Genomic DNA, 23,388 nt, shown 5'->3' with positions numbered 1-23,388 from the left:
CATACATTATACCTGGTGCAGGTATAATGTGGCGCAGGGGTTTACAAAGTGATGCATCTACCTAGATGCGTCACTTTGTAAATATGGTGCAACAAGTCACATGTTTTACGCCACTGGTGCGTCACAAAAGGTGACGCACCGGCGGCGTAAAAGTGGCGCATGGTGTCACAAATAAGTCCCTAAATGCCTTCGCAGAGCAGCACTAGGGCAGCCCAGGCTTGAGCTAAAAAAATAAAAGCCTCCTCCGACTTTCAAATATGTCAGAATAGCCTGCGAAACACAATAGCACAGCCAAACGTCTGCTACAAAAAGCCTTTTAGCCCAATGCGCCCGTTATAGATATTCAGCAAGGCACTGAAAAGGTCTGTAATATCGCACAAGCATTTGCAATTTAGGCGCGTTGCGCTTGTTTTAAGCTTGGCAGCCGTGTGAACCTAGCTTACTGTCCTTAGAACTATCTCCTTAGAATCATCCTAAACACTGCAGGCGAAATTTGACAACTCGGCACGAGGCTGTGATAACGGATGCATTGCCATAAATAATTTACCATTCACAGCGATTACATGTACTTCGATGTCGTACACATAAACCAGTCTACCGGTGTTCATTCCTCCAAAGCGAGAAATTTTATTTTGCTACACTCATGCTAAAATGTCGCCATTTCAACAGCAAACCGACCTACACGGTAGACCTCTGGGTGCCTTCTTGCGACACGCCGTCGTCATCACTGTGCGTCAATTACAGGAAGCGAATCCCGAGGCGATGGCCGTACGAGTGGAGGATGAGGACTTGCAAAGAGTGAGACGCCGGTTTCATCAACAGGCAGAGCTCCTACTCCAGCGAAATCCAGGGGAGGAAAGTGGTGGGTACCGCAAAGAGACAACACGAAAAATGTTCATGAAGCACAGCAGCCTGTCCCTTCACTCAGCGATAGTGTGAAAGCGTGAGTTGGCCATGTTAGAGTCAGGCACATTTAAACATTGTAAGAATATTACACTGTAGGCTCAGAGCAGACCTTTCTGTGAAGTGCACCATACGGCGAGTTTAGGAAGCCGACAACTTTTCTATTGCATAGCAACAGGCCCGGATATAGGATTCGTGTTCTAGGACAGGAACAGGGATGGGTGCCCTGTAGTGTCCTCAATACGACGTGGAAATAGGAAACCGATAAGTTGTTGTAGGCAGGAGGAATAAGTATTTAATGGAGAGAGAGAGAAATGCATGCAGCTCCAGTAAAGTTACATCAAGAATGACACAAGATCCATCAGTTACTGTTGCCCAGCACCCAAACATTCCAATTACATATATAACATTCCAATTAGAGGTTATGCCATTACTACACACATCCTCCTTCTTAACTAAAAACAAAAAACAAATAAAAACATAAAAATCATTAATAATTTATAAATAATCCATAACACTCTGAACCCAACAATTTACATACTAAAATTAATTTAGTAAATTCCGCATCTTTCAAAGTGAATAGAACATGTAAGAACAGTACATGTGATCTCACCCCCAACCATCCCTCCTTTCCAAAATGCAAAATGCAAGAGAGAAAAAAAACTCTAATCATCAACAAATACGTCACCAATATTTGAACATTAAAAATCAAATCTCAATGTTCCGAATACAATTAACTTGAACATCACTATCATCAGATTCAGAAACAGATGAATCATCTTCATATTGAACATAAGTCACTTTTTTCTTAGCAAACTTCTTATTTTTCCGGTTGCAAACCCTTGAGAAATGACCCACCAATCCGCACTCTATACACTTTGCATGCTTAGCAGGGCACCTCTCAAAAGTAGCGGCATGTGAATAACTTCCACACCTAAAACACACCACATTACTAAATTTCTTTCTTTCACCACCCTCACTAAATTTTTTCCTTTCATTTCCTTCCCACTCCTTCCTATCATGAAAATCTCCATTTAATCCCTCCAATTTATCTTTATATCCTGCTTTCTTCTCAACTACCTTGGCCACTAATTCCTTCTCCACCTTGTTAAATGTACACTTTCACATGTACGCCGATGACACCCAACTTTATCTCAAACTACAATCCCCCAAAGACATTTTGCTCTTGAACTCAACGACCAGAAGCACTCAATCCTGGCTTGCCGATAATCATCTCAAACTCAATGCTCTGAAAACAGAATTCCTTCTGATCTCACCTCCATCGAAGATCTCTACCACTCAAATTTGGCTTAAACACCTAACCGCACTTAATGTCCAACCCACCATTGTGGACTCAGCAAAATCTTTAGGGATAACACTCGACACCAATCTCAACATGCAGCAACATATCAGCAAGGCAACTAAGGGAACAAACTTCCAAATAAATACCCTGAGGAAACTTAAACCCTTCCTACCAGCCAAAGACTTCCAAACTGCAGTATAAGCACTAGTCATCCCTCGAATAGAATATGGCAGCATCGCCCTCTGCGGACTCCCCCTAACTACTACCGCACCACTAAGAGCTTCTCTAAACGCTGCAGCAAGACTCATCACTGGGTCAAAAAAGCACTCTCATATCTCCCCTGACTTGAAATCCCTGAGCTGGCTGCCTTTTGAAGCCAGAATACATCTGAAAATAGCCTGCTTGACACACAAGGCAGTACACCTGAACTCACCCGGCTACCTCACTCAGAAGCTGACAATCTCTGGCGGCTCTAGAAACACTAGAGGCACAAACAATCTTCTGCTGAAGCCTCGAAGATTCCGGAAGGAAAAAACTTACAAACGCTCCTTCTCAGGAATGGCACCCAGGATCTGGGACTCACTCCCTCCCGAAACCAGGCTCATCTCCTCCACTACACTCTTTAAGAAAGAAGTAAAAGCTATCCTCATGGCTAAATACACCTGAACTATTATTTCGGACTCTCTAAAGACTCTGGATCGATCTGTACTACTTGTTCGACCGCTTTGCTATTTGTATGAACTGTATTATTGATATGTATTATTCATATATATGTATATGATTGGCTTTGCCCTCACCTATTTGTATTGTTAGCGTTACTGACTTACCTGTTTGACTATGTTCCCTCATCTACCCCTTCTTTGTAAAGCGCTCTGATATCTGCAAAGATCTTGTCCGCGCTATATAAAACTTTCAAAATAAATAAATAAATAAATAAATCCTGCGACAAAGTGACTTTTGCACATCGGTCAGACAGTTACGCTTTTTTAACCAAAGCCACTATTTCTTTAAGACACTTGTCTCCCTCTACCCACAATTTATCCATGTAATACCTTATTTTTAGTATACATCACTACCTGGTCACGTACAAAGTCATCATGTAACTGAGCAAACACACTTCCTTGCCAACTTTTTCAAGGCCGAAACAAATTCTTCTACTGTTTCGTTTTTCTCTTGCTTCCTGTGGAAAAATGCATGCCTAGTCACAGCAATCGATACTGAGGGAGAGAAATGATCATCCAAATCCATCAAAGCACATTCAAAAACATCAGAATTACCTTCCACTCTTTTATGTGAGTGCATATCCTGAAATATACGCAAACCCTCCGGACCAAGCGAATATAACAACATCCTCTTCTTCCTTTCCGGTGAGAACGTACCATTCACGTCCTCTAAATTCGCTATATAGTTAAAAAAATATGCCTTCCAATCCAACCAAGCAATCAATGGTTCTCCAGGAATAGCTAGAAATTCTTTGGGGGAATTGATTTGTACATTTGAAGTCAAACGCACACCAGAAGAACCTTCGTCCCCTGTTGCTGAATCCCTGGCTATCAAAGACATACTCAAAAGCTTACACACCAATACAGATCCAAAATAAAATTTGTTCAGCAATGGATAACAATCCTCATGTAAATGCGAAAGAGAAACAAAAACACTCAAACAACCACTTCGTGAATGATGAGTCAGTAAAAATATAAAGACTCACATAACCACTTCATGAATAATGAGACAGCAAGTTGCAATGTATACTTCAAGAAATCTTTCCTGCATGTATGATACAACTTAATAAATATACTGTTTACATGACAAACACATTATTTCACTATTAATTGTTACATCGTGAAATTCTAGCTCTTCATGAATTATTTATAGCATATATACTACAGGCATGAAACATTTTTATTAAAATTGTCTGACCATATTCATAGCAAATAGCAAAATTGATACTGCTGCAAGAATTAGACAGGTTCGTTGTTCCAAATACTAAAGCAAAATGGTCACTTATGCTCTATTGTAAGCACAATGTATTCGAAAGCCTTCTTTGCTCACTCGATATATGGAGAGTACATGACACACGGTGTGCGTGTCACCAGTAAAACGGCATAATGATGTTCATCCAAAAACTTTCAATGTTGCTTGACTCCGTGTATTCTCAAATAAGTTCCTCCCAGCTGCTTGCTTTTACCTTCAATAGTCTCGAACGTTGAAAACCGCTCCGTGTTCTGGGAATTTAAAGTCGTCCAAAAGAAATAAAAAAAAAACTAAGAAAATGTTTCCCGAACTTTTCCTGTGAGGTTACCATGGAAATAATCAGCAAAGAAGATGGCCGTCAAGCGCGACAAGCAGCGTGATGACGTGAGGACGCTACCCAAGATGCAATGCTTCTTCCGTGATGACGCGTAGAGGTTGGTTTCTGTTTAGCAGGACTCCAAAGAGGAATTATGGACGCGCTGCTCCGAAAGAATTTTCCGGTGCCACAGACGATAAGAACATCATAATGCTCCAGAGAGGAATCATGGGCGTGCTGCTCCGTGAGAATGTTCCGGTGCCAAACGTTAGTAAGTTCGTATTTGAAAATACACAACGTAATCTTCGGCAATGCAAAATGCGATCAAACCGGCCCAAAACTGTCCACAAACTCTTCCTTTTCACGTGGCAAATCAAAGAAGTATCCACTGTTTTCTCCGATCCCAAAAATGAAATTTCCTTTCTTCCGATCTCAGAGTCCTCTCCACTCTCAAGTTTCGTAAATACACTCCTTTTTTTTAAAGACCATCCATGTCGCCATAATTGTAGTGTCCTCAATACGACGTGGAAATAGGAAACAGATAAGTTGTTGTAGGCAGGAATAAGTATTTAATGGAGAGAGAGAGAAATGCATGCAGCTCCAGTAAAGTTACATCAAGAATGACACAAGATCCATCAGTTACTGTTACCCAGCACCCAAACATTCCAATTACATATATAACATTCCAATTAGAGGTTATGCCATTACTACATGCCCCCACTCCCCGAAGATGCAGAGGGGTATACCATTGGTGCAGCAAGTGGAGCAGAACTGGAACTCCGGTGATGCCAATGCCAACATTTTAGAACAGGAAAGTGAGAGATTTTATAAAAACAAAAGAGAGAATGTAATTCTTCCATTGACTATTATTGGCGCCTGATTCGGTCTATTGCCATTTATGAGGCTTGCAAGTGTGCTACTGAAGGATCGGAAATCAGAAATGCAATTTTTTTTAGGTCAAAGCCTTCTACTTCTTTTTCCCAAAGTCATCATGGGGGCATTCAGTAAGCTTCTTTGGGAATGCATTTTACCCGTTGCCTACTATTGGCATTGTGGTTTGTAACTCACATCTTCTGGCTTTCTATTTGCTGACTTTATTTGGTTTAGGCTCCAGAGTGAGTGTGTCCCTTCCACGGAGCAAAGCCTTTTTGCTCTAGCTCAGCCTTTTTGCTCTAGCTCTCCTTGTATTCTTCCACAACTGCTACTTTCTGTAAACAGTCGTGTACATCTTGTTCTTATCTTGTCACATTTGCTGTGCATTTAAAGACAGATGTAAGATGTCAGGCTCTTTCTTCCATTTGAGCTCGTTGTTTACTTTTCTCCCTCAGACTTCAAAGTGTGAGAATTTGTGTGACAACCTTGCTGGATACTTGGGTTAGGAAAGGGTGTTTTATTTTTGAGCACGCAACAACATTTAAGCGAACTGTGCAAGTATTTGTAAACTGTATAGTTTTATTAGTAAAACTGCATTTCTGTGCAAATGTAATGGTATTTTCAATTAAAAATGTTTTTTTTTTTAAATGTAAAAGGTTTTATAAAGCGCTGGCTAGACCCGGAAGTATCAGAGCGCTTTACATGAGCATCAGATCATAGTTACAAGTTACATTGGTACAAAGGTTACACAGTTATTAGAGCATGGCAACATAGTTACTTGCAAGGTCAAGATTAATAGTAAGCAGAAATACGTAAGGGGAAAAGCAGCCAAGGGGAAAGATGGGGACGGGGGAAGGAGCTGGGGAAGTAGACCAGTAATGAAGGCGGGAAAGAGGAGGGGAGGTTGAAGGGCACCGCATGGAAAGAGGAGGGGAAGGGCGACGGGGACACAAACCGGTAGACGAGTCAAAGCAACGTGCAAAATCCAGTAAGCTGTGATTCCAGGGGAAGTGGTATCACTTCCCTATCTCAGTTGCGGGAGGCTCTCTTTACGCAGTGAACTCTCTCAGAGGGGTCTCTGAGACTACAAGGCCTACATACTGGATCCTTCCCCAAAAAGGGGAGAGGGAGTGCTTCTTACAAGGCACAGTTCTCTTCTATATCTCTCCCTCTCTCTCTGCACCAATATGTTTCTCATGTTCCCTATTTCAGTTGATGAGGGTGTTATGATTCTCTCCCCTATTTACACTTTTCCCTATTTTTACTGTTCAGAGGGTCGAGTGCAATTGTAGACATAGATACTTTTAATAGCCACAAAAGTTTATTGCTTTTCTTTTTTATGAATGACTGATGTTTCTAAAGGTTGCTTTTCAAAGTGTACTTTGGCACCACGCTCCGCCCACCAAAGGACATTTCTGATCTAGCACAGTCTACAACTAAAAATAGAGATAAAATACCCCTATGGGAACCTGAATCATGAACATCTATCTACAGTTGTCTGCCAGTGCAACAGATGTTCAGTGCTGAAATATTGAATGAGTTTCTTTTCATATCCTCCTGTAGGCAAAGATTTTGAAAAAGAGTTTGGACTTCTCTTTAGGTCTCTCCTCCCAGAGAGTGCACGCTGTTTTGTTGGAAAAGTCCTATTGAAGGCTTACCAAGAATTTAGAGTTGACTTATAGCCTCACCATTGATTACCATTTATTGGCATTACTTTCACTCTCATTTACTTGCTTCTTATTCAGTGGCTTTCCTTGCCCATCTTGTTCTGTCTTCGTTTGTCACTTCTCAGGAGCATAGCCTCCTTACCATGTTTGACTTCACTGACTCGTATCTTTCCACTGCTCACTTTAAAGTAATTTTTTTTCGACTTGAGCTGTCCATGAGAGTTGTTTTTTCGAGCTCTCTACCTCGTGTGCTTTTTCCTCTCACCAAACATCCGCTACTGTTGGAAATGGGGGTTGCCCAAATCTCAAGGGGGTAGCATGGCATCAAGCGGGCAGGCCAAACTTCGAGGACATGTGAAGCATTCACGCAGTACACACAAACGACCTACCAATCACACTACAAAAGAGTCACGACACCACCTTTGGTTGGAAAAAGATTAAATTTAGTTATGTCTCCAACCTGCAAGGTAAAAAGAAATAGAATAGTGGTAGTCACAACAAGGCGCCAACTGGCACCAGAGCCAAGTACTTCATAGGGGAATTATTTACATGGGACAAAAAGGGTTGAGTCCAAAGTCCATGCTGAAAGGAAAAAGGGTGGTTAAGTGAACACTAGCCTTGGAGCCAATCTGGCGGGGCCAACTCAGGCTCTCATCCTTAGGGGGTTGGCTGAAAATGTAAGATACAACATTATGCATAACCACACCTCATGCGTTATAACGCCAATCCCCACCCCTGTAAGGGAAAACAGAGCATCACAGCACATTTAATATTAGACAGGAGCACCTGTCATGAATCAACCTGGCTGGCTCATTAACAAGGGGCATGAACAGGGGCCTGGAATAAATCGTCAGGCCAGCTTAGGGCAGGACATCATTAGCATAAAAACAGTAACCTCAGATAACTGTAGGGCCTGAGTAAACAGCTTCCTTTAGGCAGGCCTAAACACTTTAGTGAAAATCATGTAACCTCGTGCCGTCATAATCCCTTAGCATTCAGGTGACATCCCATTAGGAGAACAAACGCTGCACTACTCAGCCAACAATATTTCCTAGCTGCAGGAATCAGCCGGTCATTAAATGGGGGTAAAACATTTCATTACTGGTCAGGCTGGAATAAACGTTATATTTAATAACAGTAACCCAATCAGTAGATAAGGACCACCATTCCAGTAGCCGCAGCTTTAAGTTGGAATTACTCTCCCCTGGGTCAGGAGTGAAACATTCCAGCATTACATTTCCTTAGATGTTAACCTGTTCAAGAATACAGTACACTTGTCAATAAACTATTAATAACGCTTCAGACTTGCTTTCTCAAGTCCATGACCAACATCAATGGTACAGTTCATAAGACTCCAGAATCAATTTCAATTGGTTACTGTACTGTGCACAATACTGGTCTCTCACAGCACCAACCACCCTCACTTTCTAGTACACAGTTGCTGATGACCCCCTCAAGTTACTCACTCCTGTGTGTCACTCAGCTGTGGCAATTACTAGGATGTGGGTTATTCCCAGATAACCTCTAGTGCCGCTCTCCCCCTGCAGTACACCTCCTTACTTGAGTTCAGCTGATGCTGCAGTCGTCCTGCGCCAAAAGGCGGGGTATAGCGGAAGAGGAGGGGGCCAAGGAACCGAGGCTGAAGAGGCTCCCTCACCTCAGCAGACTCTTCAGCGCTCCCCAGCTCGGGCCGACTCTTTAGGGAGGCTTCCTCTTATCAGGCGTTAAGGGCAGAAACCACGATGCCCCCCCCAGGCCCCTACCGGGCCTCTCTACTCCCCCTCCCTGCTCGGGCCAGCTCCTCAGTGTGGCGCTCGAGCAGGAGGAGAAGGCAGGATCACACGGCAAACAGACGGAGCCTCACCGGCGCCTCTCTTTGATGAAGACACTCCCTCGGCGGGCATGCGCGGAAGCGCTCGCTCTGGTTCCGCCTCTCCCGGCGGCCGCTCTCAGGAAGGACACTACTCGTCTGAGCCTGCTCGATCCTAGGCCCCTCCTGTGGGGATCGCGTTCACGACTGGGGCATGCGCGAAGGCGCTTTCGAGCAGAGACTCGTCCTCCCCTTTCCAAGTGAGGAAGTACGTTGCAGGCAATGCGCCAGAAGCGCGGAAGGCGCCCCCGGGGTCCCGTCCACAGAGAGAAGCCTCACAAAGCCTCTCAGGCTCAGTGGATCCCGGGGCAGGCGCTGTCACAGGACGCGATCAGCACCCCAGGGGTCCCGCTCACAGTGGGGACGGCGCTGCCTCAAGAAACCGGCTCCCATCACCAGGAACTCCAGGGACCGGCCAACTGCACGAACAACCAGGGCTTCCCAGGAAACCAGGGCACAAGCCTTCCCCAGCACCCAGGAAGGTAGGAGAACAGTGCTTGCTAGGCGCTCCAGGGGCAAATTATCTGAGGCAGGTCAGCAACCCTGGGTTCAGCACGGCGCTTTAGGTTTATAGCGTTTAGTAGTACAGACAGTCCCAATCATCAGCCTCAGGGGCACACTCCTCACCTCCTCGGCGCTTCTTCCGCGCAGCGCTGGCGGAATTCCCGGTCCCCACAGTGTCAGGGACCTGGGTAGGGGCCCTCCCTTGTCAGGGGCCCAGGGGACAGCAGAGTAGGGGGTTTTAGGGGTGCAGGGCCCAGCTCACAGGCCCATGTGGCGGTAGCTCCTAGCAGCAGGTCCCCTCTCTTTCTTGTCCCAGCGCTGACTGACTCTCTGGTGACACTTCTCCCTATTTATACCCTCCTCCCTCACAGAGCCAGCACCTTCCGGAATGTTGGGGATAACTGGTTCACACTGGCTCAAGGGGAGGGGTTGAGCACCCTGGGTGCCAGGTTTTCCCTCCAAAACTAGGGGTAGCTGGGTAATATTATCTAGTCCGCTGACCTATGTCAGTCCAGTGGCAAAACCCAGGGCCATGGCATCCATTTTAAATACAATACATTTCAATCAGGTGCAGTTTTAAAATGGGGGATTTTACAAGTGCTCACATTATGTCAGGTAATTACATTTTTCACCAGGGGTCTCACACCACTCATGGCCTATACAGGTTTAATCCCATGGGGGAGACAATCTAGATAAGGGGGTCAAAAGCGAAAAATTTTGGGGGGAAAAGGCCAAGTCCAACACGACTCCCCCCCAGCCAAAAGCCAGGGTAGACTGATCAATGCCTTGATGGGCTTCCCTGCTTGGGGCGGAAAAAGGTGGACGCAGGCCTGCAACTACAGGAGCACCTGCAGTCTCTCCTCCACTCTGGAACCCAATGGTTCTCTTTCGCAACCCTCCCTTCACCAACAAAACCACCCCACTGGTGTTCCCTAGTGGGATGTTTCTCCTTCCTAGAGTGGGAGGCTCTAGCCTCAGGCTTGTGATACTCTGGAACCACTCTCTTTTCTCCAAATTGCCACTGGTCCACCCATCTGGGGTCTACACCCTCAGACTGACCAGCCCTTAGGGGCGAGGCTCTCCTCCCCCTACTTCTCCTCCAAGGGTTCCTCCATCTCCTACGCCGGGGGACACCCTCACACAACTCTCTCCCCAACCTGGAGTCAAAACCCACAGGCTGAACTGGTGACAGGGGCGAGTCCTCCCTCTCCCTGCACCCCCTCCCAGAGTTCCGCACTCTCCTAACTGGAGAAGTATCCCTGGGAGTCACTTCCGGGGGGACTCTGGTTACAGAGATCCCTCCCACCAGGGCAGGCAACCCCTGTCCCTGGCCACCCAACCCAGGATCTGCGCCCTGTGGCTGAGCCGGTGACAGAGAAGAGACCTTCCTCCCTCTGCCCCCCCTCCCAGAGTTCCGCACCCTCCCACTGGGAGTAGTACCCCTGGGAGTCAAATTGGTAGGGACCTGAATTACAGGTACCCCACCCTCCAGGTCAGGCAACCCCTTAACCTGGAACCCCAGTCCAGGATCTAAACCCTGTGACTGGTCAGACCCCCGAACCACTGGAGCTCCGATTATTGATGCTCCGGGTCCTCCTGACATGAGGGGATCCCTTCCTCTGGATGACACATCGGGACAGCCTAGTCTCCCAACCTGGGGTTCTCTTAAAGAACACTCCAGGCCCGGTGACCACAGCTGGGGCATCTCGGGACACCTCCCCGTCTCACTCCCTTCAGGATCACTCCCCTCAGCCTTCCCAGACGCTCTGGCACTTACCCAGAGGTCTGCCTCCCGTGCAAGTTCCCTGGGGTCTGAGAACCCGCACCGCAACAGATGGTGACGCAGTCTTGGGAAACAACTCCTCAGCATGTGCTCCCGGATAACGGCATGGCACAGCCCTTCCCAATCCTCCACTGCTCTCCTCACCACCCAATCCTCCAGTACAGTCCAACACTCCTCCTCGAACTCTCCCCAGGACTGATGGAACAGCTTTCCCCTGCCCCTAAACACTAACCCGTCCTCCTCTTCCGGGGAATCAGGCACAGTCTCTTGGGCTTCGGGAGTGGGACTCCTTGCACTGGACCTACACTCGCTGCCACCACTGGATCCCACCCTCTTCGGTGAATCCAGACTCCTAAAACCACTCTCAGGGGACAACCTTCCCACCTGAGCTGATCTCTCCCTGGCGAAGGCCCTCTCCGCCTCCGCCATCCTCTCCAGCGCTAGGACTTTTTCAGTCTCTAGTCGCTGCTCTTCTACCCTCAGCTGCGCTAAGCCCTCGGCATGCCTGAGCTCTGCCAGTGCCAGCTGATACTCCCTTACTTCTCTCCTATCTACCCACTCTTCTGGGGACAGGGAAAGGGATGGGGCAGTGCCCCCGGGACTGGACCCAGTGCGAGACTCCCTATCTTCGGTGTCCTCCACAGCTACTGGCGTCTCTGCCCTGCTAGACTCTTCCTCCTCCTCATCGGAGCAATTACCTCCCAGGGTTCTGGATGGGGAGCCCTCTCTCTGGTCTCTAACCCACTGACCCTTCAAAACTTCGGGGGGGTAGTCAGACAAGTCCCCACTAATCTCTAAGGGCTCTCCCCTCTTGAGGGCCTCATAGAGAAACAAATTCCTCCTAATGTTCCCATTTGGGGGTATCCCTCTCTCCAGGAGGAAGTCTATCACCTCCTGTTCGGTGTACTCCATCAGTTCCACTTCCTGGTAAATCAACCCCATCGTGGCGAGGTACACCCGGGACACACCCTCCCAGTGGAACAAGGGGACAGTTCAGAACACTCTTCAGGAGGAAGCAATTTAGCAAACAACAATAATCCCCACAACAAGGCTCGGATTACATCCAACGCTCTATTTGCAGTGTAACCCGTGGCCGCTGTGGTACTGCGCAACACAAGTCCTATCCCACCGCTCTGCCACCAAATGTTGGAAATGGGGGTTGCCCAAATCTCAAGGGGGTAGCATGGCATCAAGCGGGCAGGCCAAACTTCGAGGACATGTGAAGCATTCACGCAGTACACACAAACGACCTACCAATCACACTACAAAAGAGTCACGACACCACCTTTGGTTGGAAAAAGATTAAATTTAGTTATGTCTCCAACCTGCAAGGTAAAAAGAAATAGAATAGTGGTAGTCACAACAAGGCGCCAACTGGCACCAGAGCCAAGTACTTCATAGGGGAATTATTTACATGGGACAAAAAGGGTTGAGTCCAAAGTCCATGCTGAAAGGAAAAAGGGTGGTTAAGTGAACACTAGCCTTGGAGCCAATCTGGCGGGGCCAACTCAGGCTCTCATCCTTAGGGGGTTGGCTGAAAATGTAAGATACAACATTATGCATAACCACACCTCATGCGTTATAACGCCAATCCCCACCCCTGTAAGGGAAAACAGAGCATCACAGCACATTTAATATTAGACAGGAGCACCTGTCATGAATCAACCTGGCTGGCTCATTAACAAGGGGCATGAACAGGGGCCTGGAATAAATCGTCAGGCCAGCTTAGGGCAGGACATCATTAGCATAAAAACAGTAACCTCAGATAACTGTAGGGCCTGAGTAAACAGCTTCCTTTAGGCAGGCCTAAACACTTTAGTGAAAATCATGTAACCTCGTGCCGTCATAATCCCTTAGCATTCAGGTGACATCCCATTAGGAGAACAAACGCTGCACTACTCAGCCAACAATATTTCCTAGCTGCAGGAATCAGCCGGTCATTAAATGGGGGTAAAACATTTCATTACTGGTCAGGCTGGAATAAACGTTGTATTTAATAACAGTAACCCAATCAGTAGATAAGGACCACCATTCCAGTAGCCGCAGCTTTAAGTTGGAATTACTCTCCCCTGGGTCAGGAGTGAAACATTCCAGCATTACATTTCCTTAGATGTTAACCTGTTCAAGAATACAGTACACTTGTCAATAAACTATTAATAACGCTTCAGACTTGCTTTCTCAAGTCCATGACCAACATCAATGGTACAGTTCATAAGACTCCAGAATCAATTTCAATTGGTTACTGTACTGTGCACAATACTGGTCTCTCACAGCACCAACCACCCTCACTTTCTAGTACACAGTTGCTGATGACCCCCTCAAGTTACTCACTCCTGTGTGTCACTCAGCTGTGGCAATTACTAGGATGTGGGTTATTCCCAGATAACCTCTAGTGCCGCTCTCCCCCTGCAGTACACCTCCTTACTTGAGTTCAGCTGATGCTGCAGTCGTCCTGCGCCAAAAGGCGGGGTATAGCGGAAGAGGAGGGGGCCAAGGAACCGAGGCTGAAGAGGCTCCCTCACCTCAGCAGACTCTTCAGCGCTCCCCAGCTCGGGCCGACTCTTTAGGGAGGCTTCCTCTTATCAGGCGTTAAGGGCAGAAACCACAATGCCCCCCCAGGCCCCTACCGGGCCTCTCTACTCCCCCTCCCTGCTCGGGCCAGCTCCTCAGTGTGGCGCTCGAGCAGGAGGAGAAGGCAGGATCACACGGCAAACAGACGGAGCCTCACCGGCGCCTCTCTTTGATGAAGACACTCCCTCGGCGGGCATGCGCGGAAGCGCTCGCTCTGGTTCCGCCTCTCCCGGCGGCCGCTCTCAGAAAGGACACTACTCGTCTGAGCCTGCTCGATCCTAGGCCCCTCCTGTGGGGATCGCGTTCACGACTGGGGCATGCGCGAAGGCGCTTTCGAGCAGAGACTCGTCCTCCCCTTTCCAAGTGAGGAAGTACGTTGCAGGCAATGCGCCAGAAGCGCGGAAGGCGCCCCCGGGGTCCCGTCCACAGAGAGAAGCCTCACAAAGCCTCTCAGGCTCAGTGGATCCCGGGGCAGGCGCTGTCACAGGACGCGATCAGCACCCCAGGGGTCCCGCTCACAGTGGGGACGGCGCTGCCTCAAGAAACCGGCTCCCTTCACCAGGAACTCCAGGGACCGGCCAACTGCACGAACAACCAGGGCTTCCCAGGAAACCAGGGCACAAGCCTTCCCCAGCACCCAGGAAGGTAGGAGAACAGTGCTTGCTAGGCGCTCCAGGGGCAAATTATCTGAGGCAGGTCAGCAACCCTGGGTTCAGCACGGCGCTTTAGGTTTATAGCGTTTAGGAGTACAGACAGTCCCAATCATCAGCCTCAGGGGCACACTCCTCACCTCCTCGGCGCTTCTTCCGCGCAGCGCTGGCGGAATTCCCGGTCCCCACAGTGTCAGGGACCTGGGTAGGGGCCCTCCCTTGTCAGGGGCCCAGGGGACAGCAGAGTAGGGGGTTTTAGGGGTGCAGGGCCCAGCTCACAGGCCCATGTGGCGGTAGCTCCTAGCAGCAGGTCCCCTCTCTTTCTTGTCCCAGCGCTGACTGACTCTCTGGTGACACTTCTCCCTATTTATACCCTCCTCCCTCACAGAGCCAGCACCTTCCGGAATGTTGGGGATAACTGGTTCACACTGGCTCAAGGGGAGGGGTTGAGCACCCTGGGTGCCAGGCTTTCCCTCCAAAACTAGGGGTAGCTGGGTAATATTATCTAGTCCGCTGACCTATGTCAGTCCAGTGGCAAAACCCAGGGCCATGGCATCCATTTTAAATACAATACATTTCAATCAGGTGCAGTTTTAAAATGGGGGATTTTACAAGTGCTCACATTATGTCAGGTAATTACATTTTTCACCAGGGGTCTCACACTACTCATGGCCTATACAGGTTTAATCCCATGGGGGAGACAATCTAGATAAGGGGGTCAAAAGCGAAAAATTTTGGGGGGAAAAGGCCAAGTCCAACAGCTCTGTGTTGCTGTTTATTGCATGTTGCAAGCTCTCTCATATGGTTCTTCCCCATCACATTTCCTCATCCTCTGCACTCTTTGTTGCTGTCCCTCATTTGCTGTTTTTCCCTTCCCTCTACCCACTCCCTGTTCCTTCCCCCACTCCTCCATTTGTGCCCTACCCCGGTGGTCTGTTTTTCTTAAGTATGATATATTTTATCTATATTTTGGTTTTGGGATTCCGTGTGCATTTCATTTTCTATGAAGCTAAAAAGAAAAGCACCTGCTCGATTTTTAGGTGTGCTCATGCATGTACAGAGATGCTGTGCATCCTGGCTACAATTAATTGGCAACGCCAATAGGTCTCAAAGAAGAAACCTATTGACTTTGCAAATGCTTGTTATTATTTACCCATTGATTTTCGATCAGTAAATAATTAAAAGAAACATAGATGGTGACCCTGTCATTTTGTAGAAGCGTGCATGGGTAATTATGCACATGCGCACTACAAAATTTATGGTGCCATATCATTGCACATTTGTTTTTCTTTTGGCCATGCTGTACAGCATTTTGCTGATGCTATCTAGCATTGCCAAAAGGCATTGGTAAGCTAGTTAGTCCCAAGGTGAGACCTATTGCCTTTGTAAATGCTTGTTAAAAATACATTCTTTGGAGAACAACTCCTTCTTCACCTACAAATCCCCTTCTGTAGAAGTTTGGACTCACTCCTTTCACTCACAATACAGCCTTCGTATTTGAGATATTTCGAGGGCTGCTGTCCAGCCCTAGCTCTAAATTTGATTTGTTCCTGATATATAATGATTCTTCTATGCAGCGCTGTGATGTCTTGTTCTGAGAAGGGGAGCTGCAACTATAAACATGAAGATATCTTTCTACTTTGTTTTTAGAGATTCCTGAAAAAGAAAAGACAAAACAAAAGCCACTTCCCAGAGTTAATGTTCATTCAGTATTCTGGATCTTGGCATCAGTTGCTGCAACTTATTATGTAGAGTTTTTTAAAGTTTTCAAAGAACACGTACAAGAAGGCAGGTAAGCTAGCTTTAAACCTATACTTCTCTCACTACTGCTGTTGTAAGACTACTGGTCTCCCAAAAATATAATTCGGGACTCAGGTGATTTGCTGTATTATTTTAGTAGCCTTTTAACAAATACATCTAATTTATAGCATTGAGAAAACTGGCTTAATTTGCAGATCTGAATAGTCTCCAGGTAGGCAGGAAGTTGATTTGTGAGGAACCTGTTTTTTGCTAAGTTGACCATGCATGAAGTGGAGTGGAAAGGAATTTTCTTTCTCGGATGACCATGAATGAAGCATAGTGGAAGTGGGGTGTTGGAAAGCAAAGGTTCTTACCAATAAAGAAACTATAGGCAAAGCTAATTAAATATACATTTTCCAAATACTTTGTTTAAAAAGCCATAGCTTTCAGAGACAAATTGTTTTTTCTCTTAATATCTCAAAAACTACTGAACGGATTTACGCTAGTTTTCAAAAAAGATCACTTTCTGGACCAACAGCTACCTTTCTGCCAAATTTGGTGTAATTCCTTTAGCAGTTCGGGCTGTAGTTGTGTCTAAAATCTCTATGGGAATTAACATGGGGAAAATGCCTTTTAGGACCACCCCTTTTTCTCAGCCCCAGCTTAATGGATCACAACTAAACTTTCAAGACTGCAGCTGGAGTGAGCGTCATACTAGTTTTGAAAGTTTTGCGAGGATTAATCAAACAACACCAAAGTTATTGTCAAATGAAAAAATGCTCTTCCTATGGAAACTAGGTCTTAACTATAACTACCTACTAATAAAAAAATCCTAAAGCCAAAAGGCCTTTAAACTGTTCCTCGAAAAATGGATTGTTTTCCTTCTCTTAGGCACCACATAGGCAAAGCAGACAAAGACCACTAAGTTTCCTGAAAGTTAAATGGCTTCCATGTGCACCCTGTTATATGATGAGCAGCGTAAACAAAGAAAATCTGGTGAGTTCCATATGACGTGATGTGCGACATCACAGAGTGCTGCTACTTTCCTGTCCAGAAGCATCGTGCTACCAGGCAGAGTGTCAGTATGCCTGGTGTGCACAAGAGTTCCTGCTTCCTGTATAGCGCTAGAGAAATAGTTGCCGCTTTGAGGATGCTCAAGGGTGGTTTACGTGCCTGTACCCATTCCAAGTGATTCTCAAGAAGAAAGCTCAAGCTGCAGATTTAACAGTCTAAAATTAGCTGGCACTCCGAAGAGGAGCCTGCGCCACAGCTTTAAGGTACAGAATATAACATAAAGTAAAAGTGCACTCACTGGAAGCACAGTCCAACAAATAGTTTCCAACAGAGTTTGAAAGTTCAAGCAAGAAGAAGCAGGAAAGTGTGTTGAGGTCTTTGATTCTGGGTTCTTTGTTGTTCTGAGATTGCTTGTTGCCAGAGTTAAGTTCAATGAAACACCAAAGGCTCCACCGTGAATAGATTATTTTTTATTCAATGAGCAGGACGGTAACAAAGACCCCATCAACCAACAGCTTTCAACAGCCACAGTCACAGCTCACTAATACAACTGTTTTCTAACATTCTAAATCCTTAGCAACCCTTGCAACACTCTAGAATACCTCAGGAAGATTCCTCCATACTGAATGTTGCGCTCTAAGATTCCATTCCCATCCATTAAAGGCTTGAAGAAGATTTCTTTAGATTCAGAAAAGAATTAATAACACACTACTTATGGCTCACGCCGTTCCTGATGTGATGCTAGGACTCACTACTGGGCATACACCATTCCCTTCCCAAAATGCTAAATACATTTTCAACATGCAGTATATTTTGTGATTCTTATTTTTATTTGTTCTTATTTTTTATTTGTGTGCTGCCTTCTGCATACTGTGGTATCATACGTTTAGTCTTTTAAAGGTGGGCTATTTAGTGGTGTGCACTTTACACGTACTTTCCCTCACTAATGGATTCTTACCTCTTAACCACTATGATTGAGGTATTGGTACACCTAGTAAACAAGCATTTGCAATGCAATAGGTCTTGCATTTGTTAACGTTAGAGCTGTTGTCATTGAAAATAACAATGTTTTTTACATTTTGTTTTTCAATTTGCAGTGGAGTTATTATATTTGCATAGCACTATTGCCATTGGTGTAAAAAAGTAAAAGTAAAAAGCATTGTCATTTTCAACACCAACAGCTCTAACTTTAACAAATGGGAGACCTGTAGCATTGGAAATGCAATCAGTCTCAGATTTGTTGGAGTCATTGGCATTTTAAATGCCAATGTGTTTTACCTAGCCATGTTGTGGGGGGCAGTACTGTATGTGACCAAAATAGGTCCATGGGTCCTCTTTTGGTCACATACAGTACTACACCCTGCAGAAGATATGGTAAATCCACCCTCCTCATAATGCATTGCATGCAAGACCAGTATCACAACTACATTTAAATAGCTATGTCCATACATACAATTAGTAGCTTTGAAATGTGACAAACAAATTATTATATTGATTCCGGATTAGGCTGTGCTCTGTTTGGAGCTGATGAAGGGAAATGTATAGGTCTCGTATAAGTGTGAGATGTGCTTGTGAGTGTAAAGTAACCACTGCTAGCCTTGCTTAGGACCAAGCTTGTGTCCTGCCTGAATCCCTTTAAGAAAATAGTGCTTTGAGGTTGTAATTAAAACCTTGGGAGTATCAACACATATAACAGGGTGTGTTCTCATGGGAGGTTACAAGAAGAGACAAGGCGGTAATAAGGAGGGACTACTAAGCTCATTGACCAATGAAAAGCCACCATTTACAAAGGACAGAGAAAGGAGCCAATTAAAAAGATGGGCAAAAAGTGGGTGAGCTCTATGCCCACACCCTGAATACAGCATGTCTGGAAGAGATATCACAGGCACTGCCTAGACGAGACCTAAAAATGCAGCAGAGTGGATCCTAATGCAGTTGTCGGGTTTCCTTGCTGTGTGCCCCCTCTGTCTGAGTTAATCATGTTTTTTTTTAATAAGGATCCACAACTGAAGCTAAAACAAGAGGTTTTGGACTTCGCTGCACACAGTAGTTTCCTTTGTATTCAGAAAATCATTCCTGAAAATATCCATGTGATGGACCAGAGGGAGAGTGCACTTAGTACTAAAATGCTGTATAATGTTTTGGTACACCTATGTGTTCCTGGAGTATTTTCGTAAACATTTATTTAGCTGAAAATAGATACTTAGTTTGCTTTAATAGTAATTATATGTAATACATATAAGCTCTTGAACAGTTGTCCACGATTAGCATGAGATCACAGTATTTTGCATTGATAAACTATTGCACTGTATGTTTTATCAGTGCTCCAATTTATCTGGCTATAGGTTTCCTGAATAGAGGCTTTGCCTTAATTAGTGAAGTGATCTAAGAGTTCTGTTGCACAGACCCAATATCGTGATCACTACTGTCTGTGCCCTTTTGTATTACCTATTTAAAGCAAATATGAGTATTGATATATCAGCTACATGAGTTCCTGCCGTTGGCCTTTAAGATGCTAAAACATAGTACAAACCATTGTGCCCCGTTTGACTTATTTCTGATATTCCCTCCGTTCAACAAGGACACCACTTAAATCAAAACTGTGATTTACATTCAAACCCTTGTACTGCTGAACCCTGATTATTGATGCTAAAACAGAATCTCATATATTAACCATTATCTATTCTTTTCATCTGCTGTAAAAATGCAGAATAATTTAACTTCAATAATGCTTTGAACTGGTTCCAGAAACCTAACCTGAAGTTAAAAAACGCCAAGATTCCCATTAATCTCTCAACTAAGATTAATGTTCTGAACTCATATAAGATTAATCAGTGAGGATGAGAGGTCATTTTACTGGACTGTCAGAAGTTCACAAAGGCCTACCGATGGCCAATATTAATTTCTAAGACTTAACATGTATATTCTCCTCAAAATCCAATTTATTTTCTGGCACCCTTACTGTCAATGTTTTAACTGTCCTCTCAGCCTAATTCTGCTCATCTGTCTTTGGCTACTCATCACATTCTATTTTTGCCTGAATCTGGCATGTACCCCTATGTATTCTGAAGATCCATTGCGCTTTTAATTGGGAGCAAGAAGGGTAATATTATCATACGTAATAACATTAAACAAATACACTTGTTAATGTAGTAGTTGTAATTCTTCATTGCAATAGTTCTTAACGGTTTTACACACATCTGGGATCCATCCTCTGATTATGCGTACTGTTTTTCACAGCTAAGCTGAATGAAATCTTTTTTATTATAATGATCGTGTTCATATAGAGTAAGCAACATTTTCAGCATTTTCTTATTTGCCTGTAAAGCTTTACACACAGACCTTATCTCCGCTGTGGAAAGCTTTATTTTTAGGTCTGATCATACTAATATAATGAACTAATTGATTTCAAATAAACCGTCTATACAATTCATAGCTATGTTCTCTACATTCAAAATTCACAATTCTTTTCAAAATACAAATTTTAGTTGATTCTCAAGATTGGTTACTCTGTTAATCATGTTTCCAATAAAGCCTGTTGATTGCTGTCCTTACCCGACTTCTGAGTGTAGCCTGTTGCACATATTTTATTTGTTAAATTTCTTAATTGCTTGCCATAAGTAATTACATCAGAACAGTTCCTCTAATTCGAAGACTGTGCAGACTTTAGGTAGACCCATTTCAGTGTTGGGTGTCGATTCTTAAAAGTAAATCCATATTAGTTGTCTTATGAAACCTTTTAGACAACCAGCATTTGCATATATCCACAGAGCTAGAAATTTTGGCATTGATTGGACATTTAATGTACTCTTTTTGACTATTCAACCAATTAAAGGAGGACTTTGGTTATGACTTATTCTCATTCCAATTGATAAAAATGTCAGCAACATATCCCCTCTAGCACCTCTTCTAGGGATTGGAATGTCTGTACATACAGATATTCCATGCTTGATGCTGCAAGTCACAGCCATTGAAAACACTTCCAACATAAAGGTGCAATTGTTTATCACACTGCAAGATATTCTTCTTTAATTCTAGTCCAGCACCCTTGATTATTAAGGATATAGGTGTTGAGTAAGGACAATAAATATGATGGATCAGATCCTCTACAATTGATAGTTGTTGTGTACCAGTGTATAAAGATTCTATTTTAAAATTGCCTAGATGTTTTGAGTGTCTTTAAGTTTCATCAAGATGTGCAGCATATCTTCTTGTATCGAGGGCTCGGGGGAGGAAGCGGTTTTTGCTGCTGCATTTAAAAAGTGTGTATAGGAACAAGCCTCTCTGACTTCCTACTGTTTACTTGTATATAATTCTGATTATTTTGTTAATACCTATTGCACTCCTTTAATGATGTATTGTGGACATGTACTGCTATTTGCAATATTTATGAACCTATAAAGGTTTTCATCTCATCTTCTACGTTACACTTTTATTGCCTTGATGGTGTTTTGTATATTAACAGTATTCTCAAGTATTCTTTCATGCCTTTATGCATTGATAAATAACTGTTTGTACGAAGTATTGTTTTCACAACAATTTTAATTCTTCAATAAACATTCACTTGAACTTAAAAAAAGATATGCAGCATATCAGTCCTACTCCTTTCTTAGGATGACATCTTCCAGACCAAAGCTCTGAAAAACCAACAACACTACTGCTTGAGAGATTCAAGCAGGGAAACTAAACCCGACACAGGTGGGTGCTACAGGGTTTGGAACATGTGCTTTATTCATTCTTTAAGTGTATAGCAGAGCAGGGTTTGCCATATTGGCTGGCAGAAATTCAGCATAACCAGTTGGTGGTTCTCATTGACAGAGCCCGTAGTGACCTTTCGGTAGCCGTTTGCATCTGATGTCGGCATTTTGCTTCCTCTTTATACACAGTGACACTCTAGAGGAAGATTACTCCGCCTTTGTACGCCTGTTGTAAGATGAGCTCTTTGTTTGTGGTAAGAGATTGAACAGCCTCTTGCTTTTAGGGAGATATTTTGAGATGGTCGTTTAATCTCTTGATCTGTAATTTCACCATTTTTAATAGTCTTTTCAATAGCTGTCAATTCGGCAGAAATTATGCATTTTTTTTTTGTTTTTAAAGACCTTTATTGTACACATATTCACCATCATATTGTATACAGCCTTGACCGCCCACAAGGGTTGGCCGCGGAAAAAGGTAAACATGTGAGTAATCATCTAGTTGACACAGCCATTCAGCCGGTAACCCGGGGGTACGGCGGCGGAGCTCAGAAAAGCATATACACATCTTTTTATACATAGTATGGTAAGTAACAGGTCTACGGTTTTGCTTTTTTTGTTGTTAGATAAAAGGATAAAAAAAAATAAAAAAATAAACATTGCAGTTCCAATTTAGCATCGACATCATTGTAGCCATTGTCCAAGTTCCTGCAGAGATTTAAAAGCTGCATGAAGTATTTAACATCCGGAGTATCAGCAATAAACATACCATTAGCTTTATGCTTGCTATGGCAATGTAGTGTGAAAGTGGTGTTGATCAGTATAGCTCACTGTGGTGTAGGAGCAAACGTATATTGTTGGGGAAGTTGGTTTGCAGCCATTGCGGTTGAGGTTTGGTTATGCTGCAGGTTGGATACGTGTGGATCCCCCGGTGCTGTTAACGGGGAAGTGCGGTTTTAGGTCGGGGGTCAGCGCGTGAGGCTTACCCTCCTTGGCTTACCAGCTTGGACCGTGTATTGGGCCTGAACCTTGTGCATGTCGTGTGTGATGGTATGTCTTTGCCACGAAAAGGTGGCGTGTGTACCGACAAATATCAGCTTGTGTCCATGACACGGCATGTGCAGTGTCCTCATCAGTAACAATAAAGGGGGGGCCTGGTCGAGGAACATGACCAGTAAGTAAACCATTCCCTAAGCCTATATGATGGTGGGAAGTAACTGGGGGTTAATGGCAGTGAAGAGGGCTGGGGGGAGAGGGTCACTGCAGTTCCATGTGGTGGGTCAGTGCTTCAGAGGTGGGGTGAGGCGGGGTGTCTCTTGGTATATGTGGGGTGAATGGGTCCATCGTGCGGGAGTCTGTGGGTGGTGGCCGCGGGATACTGCCAGTCCTAGGCTTATCGTTCTGAGAGACGTGAGCGTGTCCTTTCTGGTGTAAGTGGCACCCTAGTGTGGAGGGAGTGCTCTGGCGCCGCTAGTTGTGGTCGACGCGTTTGCAAGCAGGTGCCGGGCGTGGCAGCGACTGTAGTG

The 23,388-nt window shown here is 44.8% G+C and overlaps 1 protein-coding gene across 1 annotated transcript in view; it reads left to right on the top strand.

Annotated features, from left to right (window-relative positions):
- The first annotated feature begins 713 nt into the window (after positions 1-713).
- Positions 714-23,388, top strand: part of TMEM128 (transmembrane protein 128) — a 200,766-nt gene continuing 178,091 nt past the window's right edge. Inside the window, exons 1-2 of the mRNA XM_078678478.1 lie at positions 714-862; positions 16,065-16,206. Of these exons, the coding sequence (XP_078534604.1) occupies positions 763-862; positions 16,065-16,206 (242 nt within the window). The 5' untranslated portion in view covers positions 714-762. The remainder of the gene's footprint in view (positions 863-16,064; positions 16,207-23,388) is intronic.

The sequence above is a fragment of the Lissotriton helveticus genome, chromosome 2_2 (assembly GCF_964261635.1).
Source record: "Lissotriton helveticus chromosome 2_2, aLisHel1.1, whole genome shotgun sequence".
Classification (NCBI taxonomy): Eukaryota; Metazoa; Chordata; class Amphibia; order Caudata; family Salamandridae; genus Lissotriton; species Lissotriton helveticus.
This window is presented reverse-complemented; position numbering and strand designations above follow the sequence as displayed.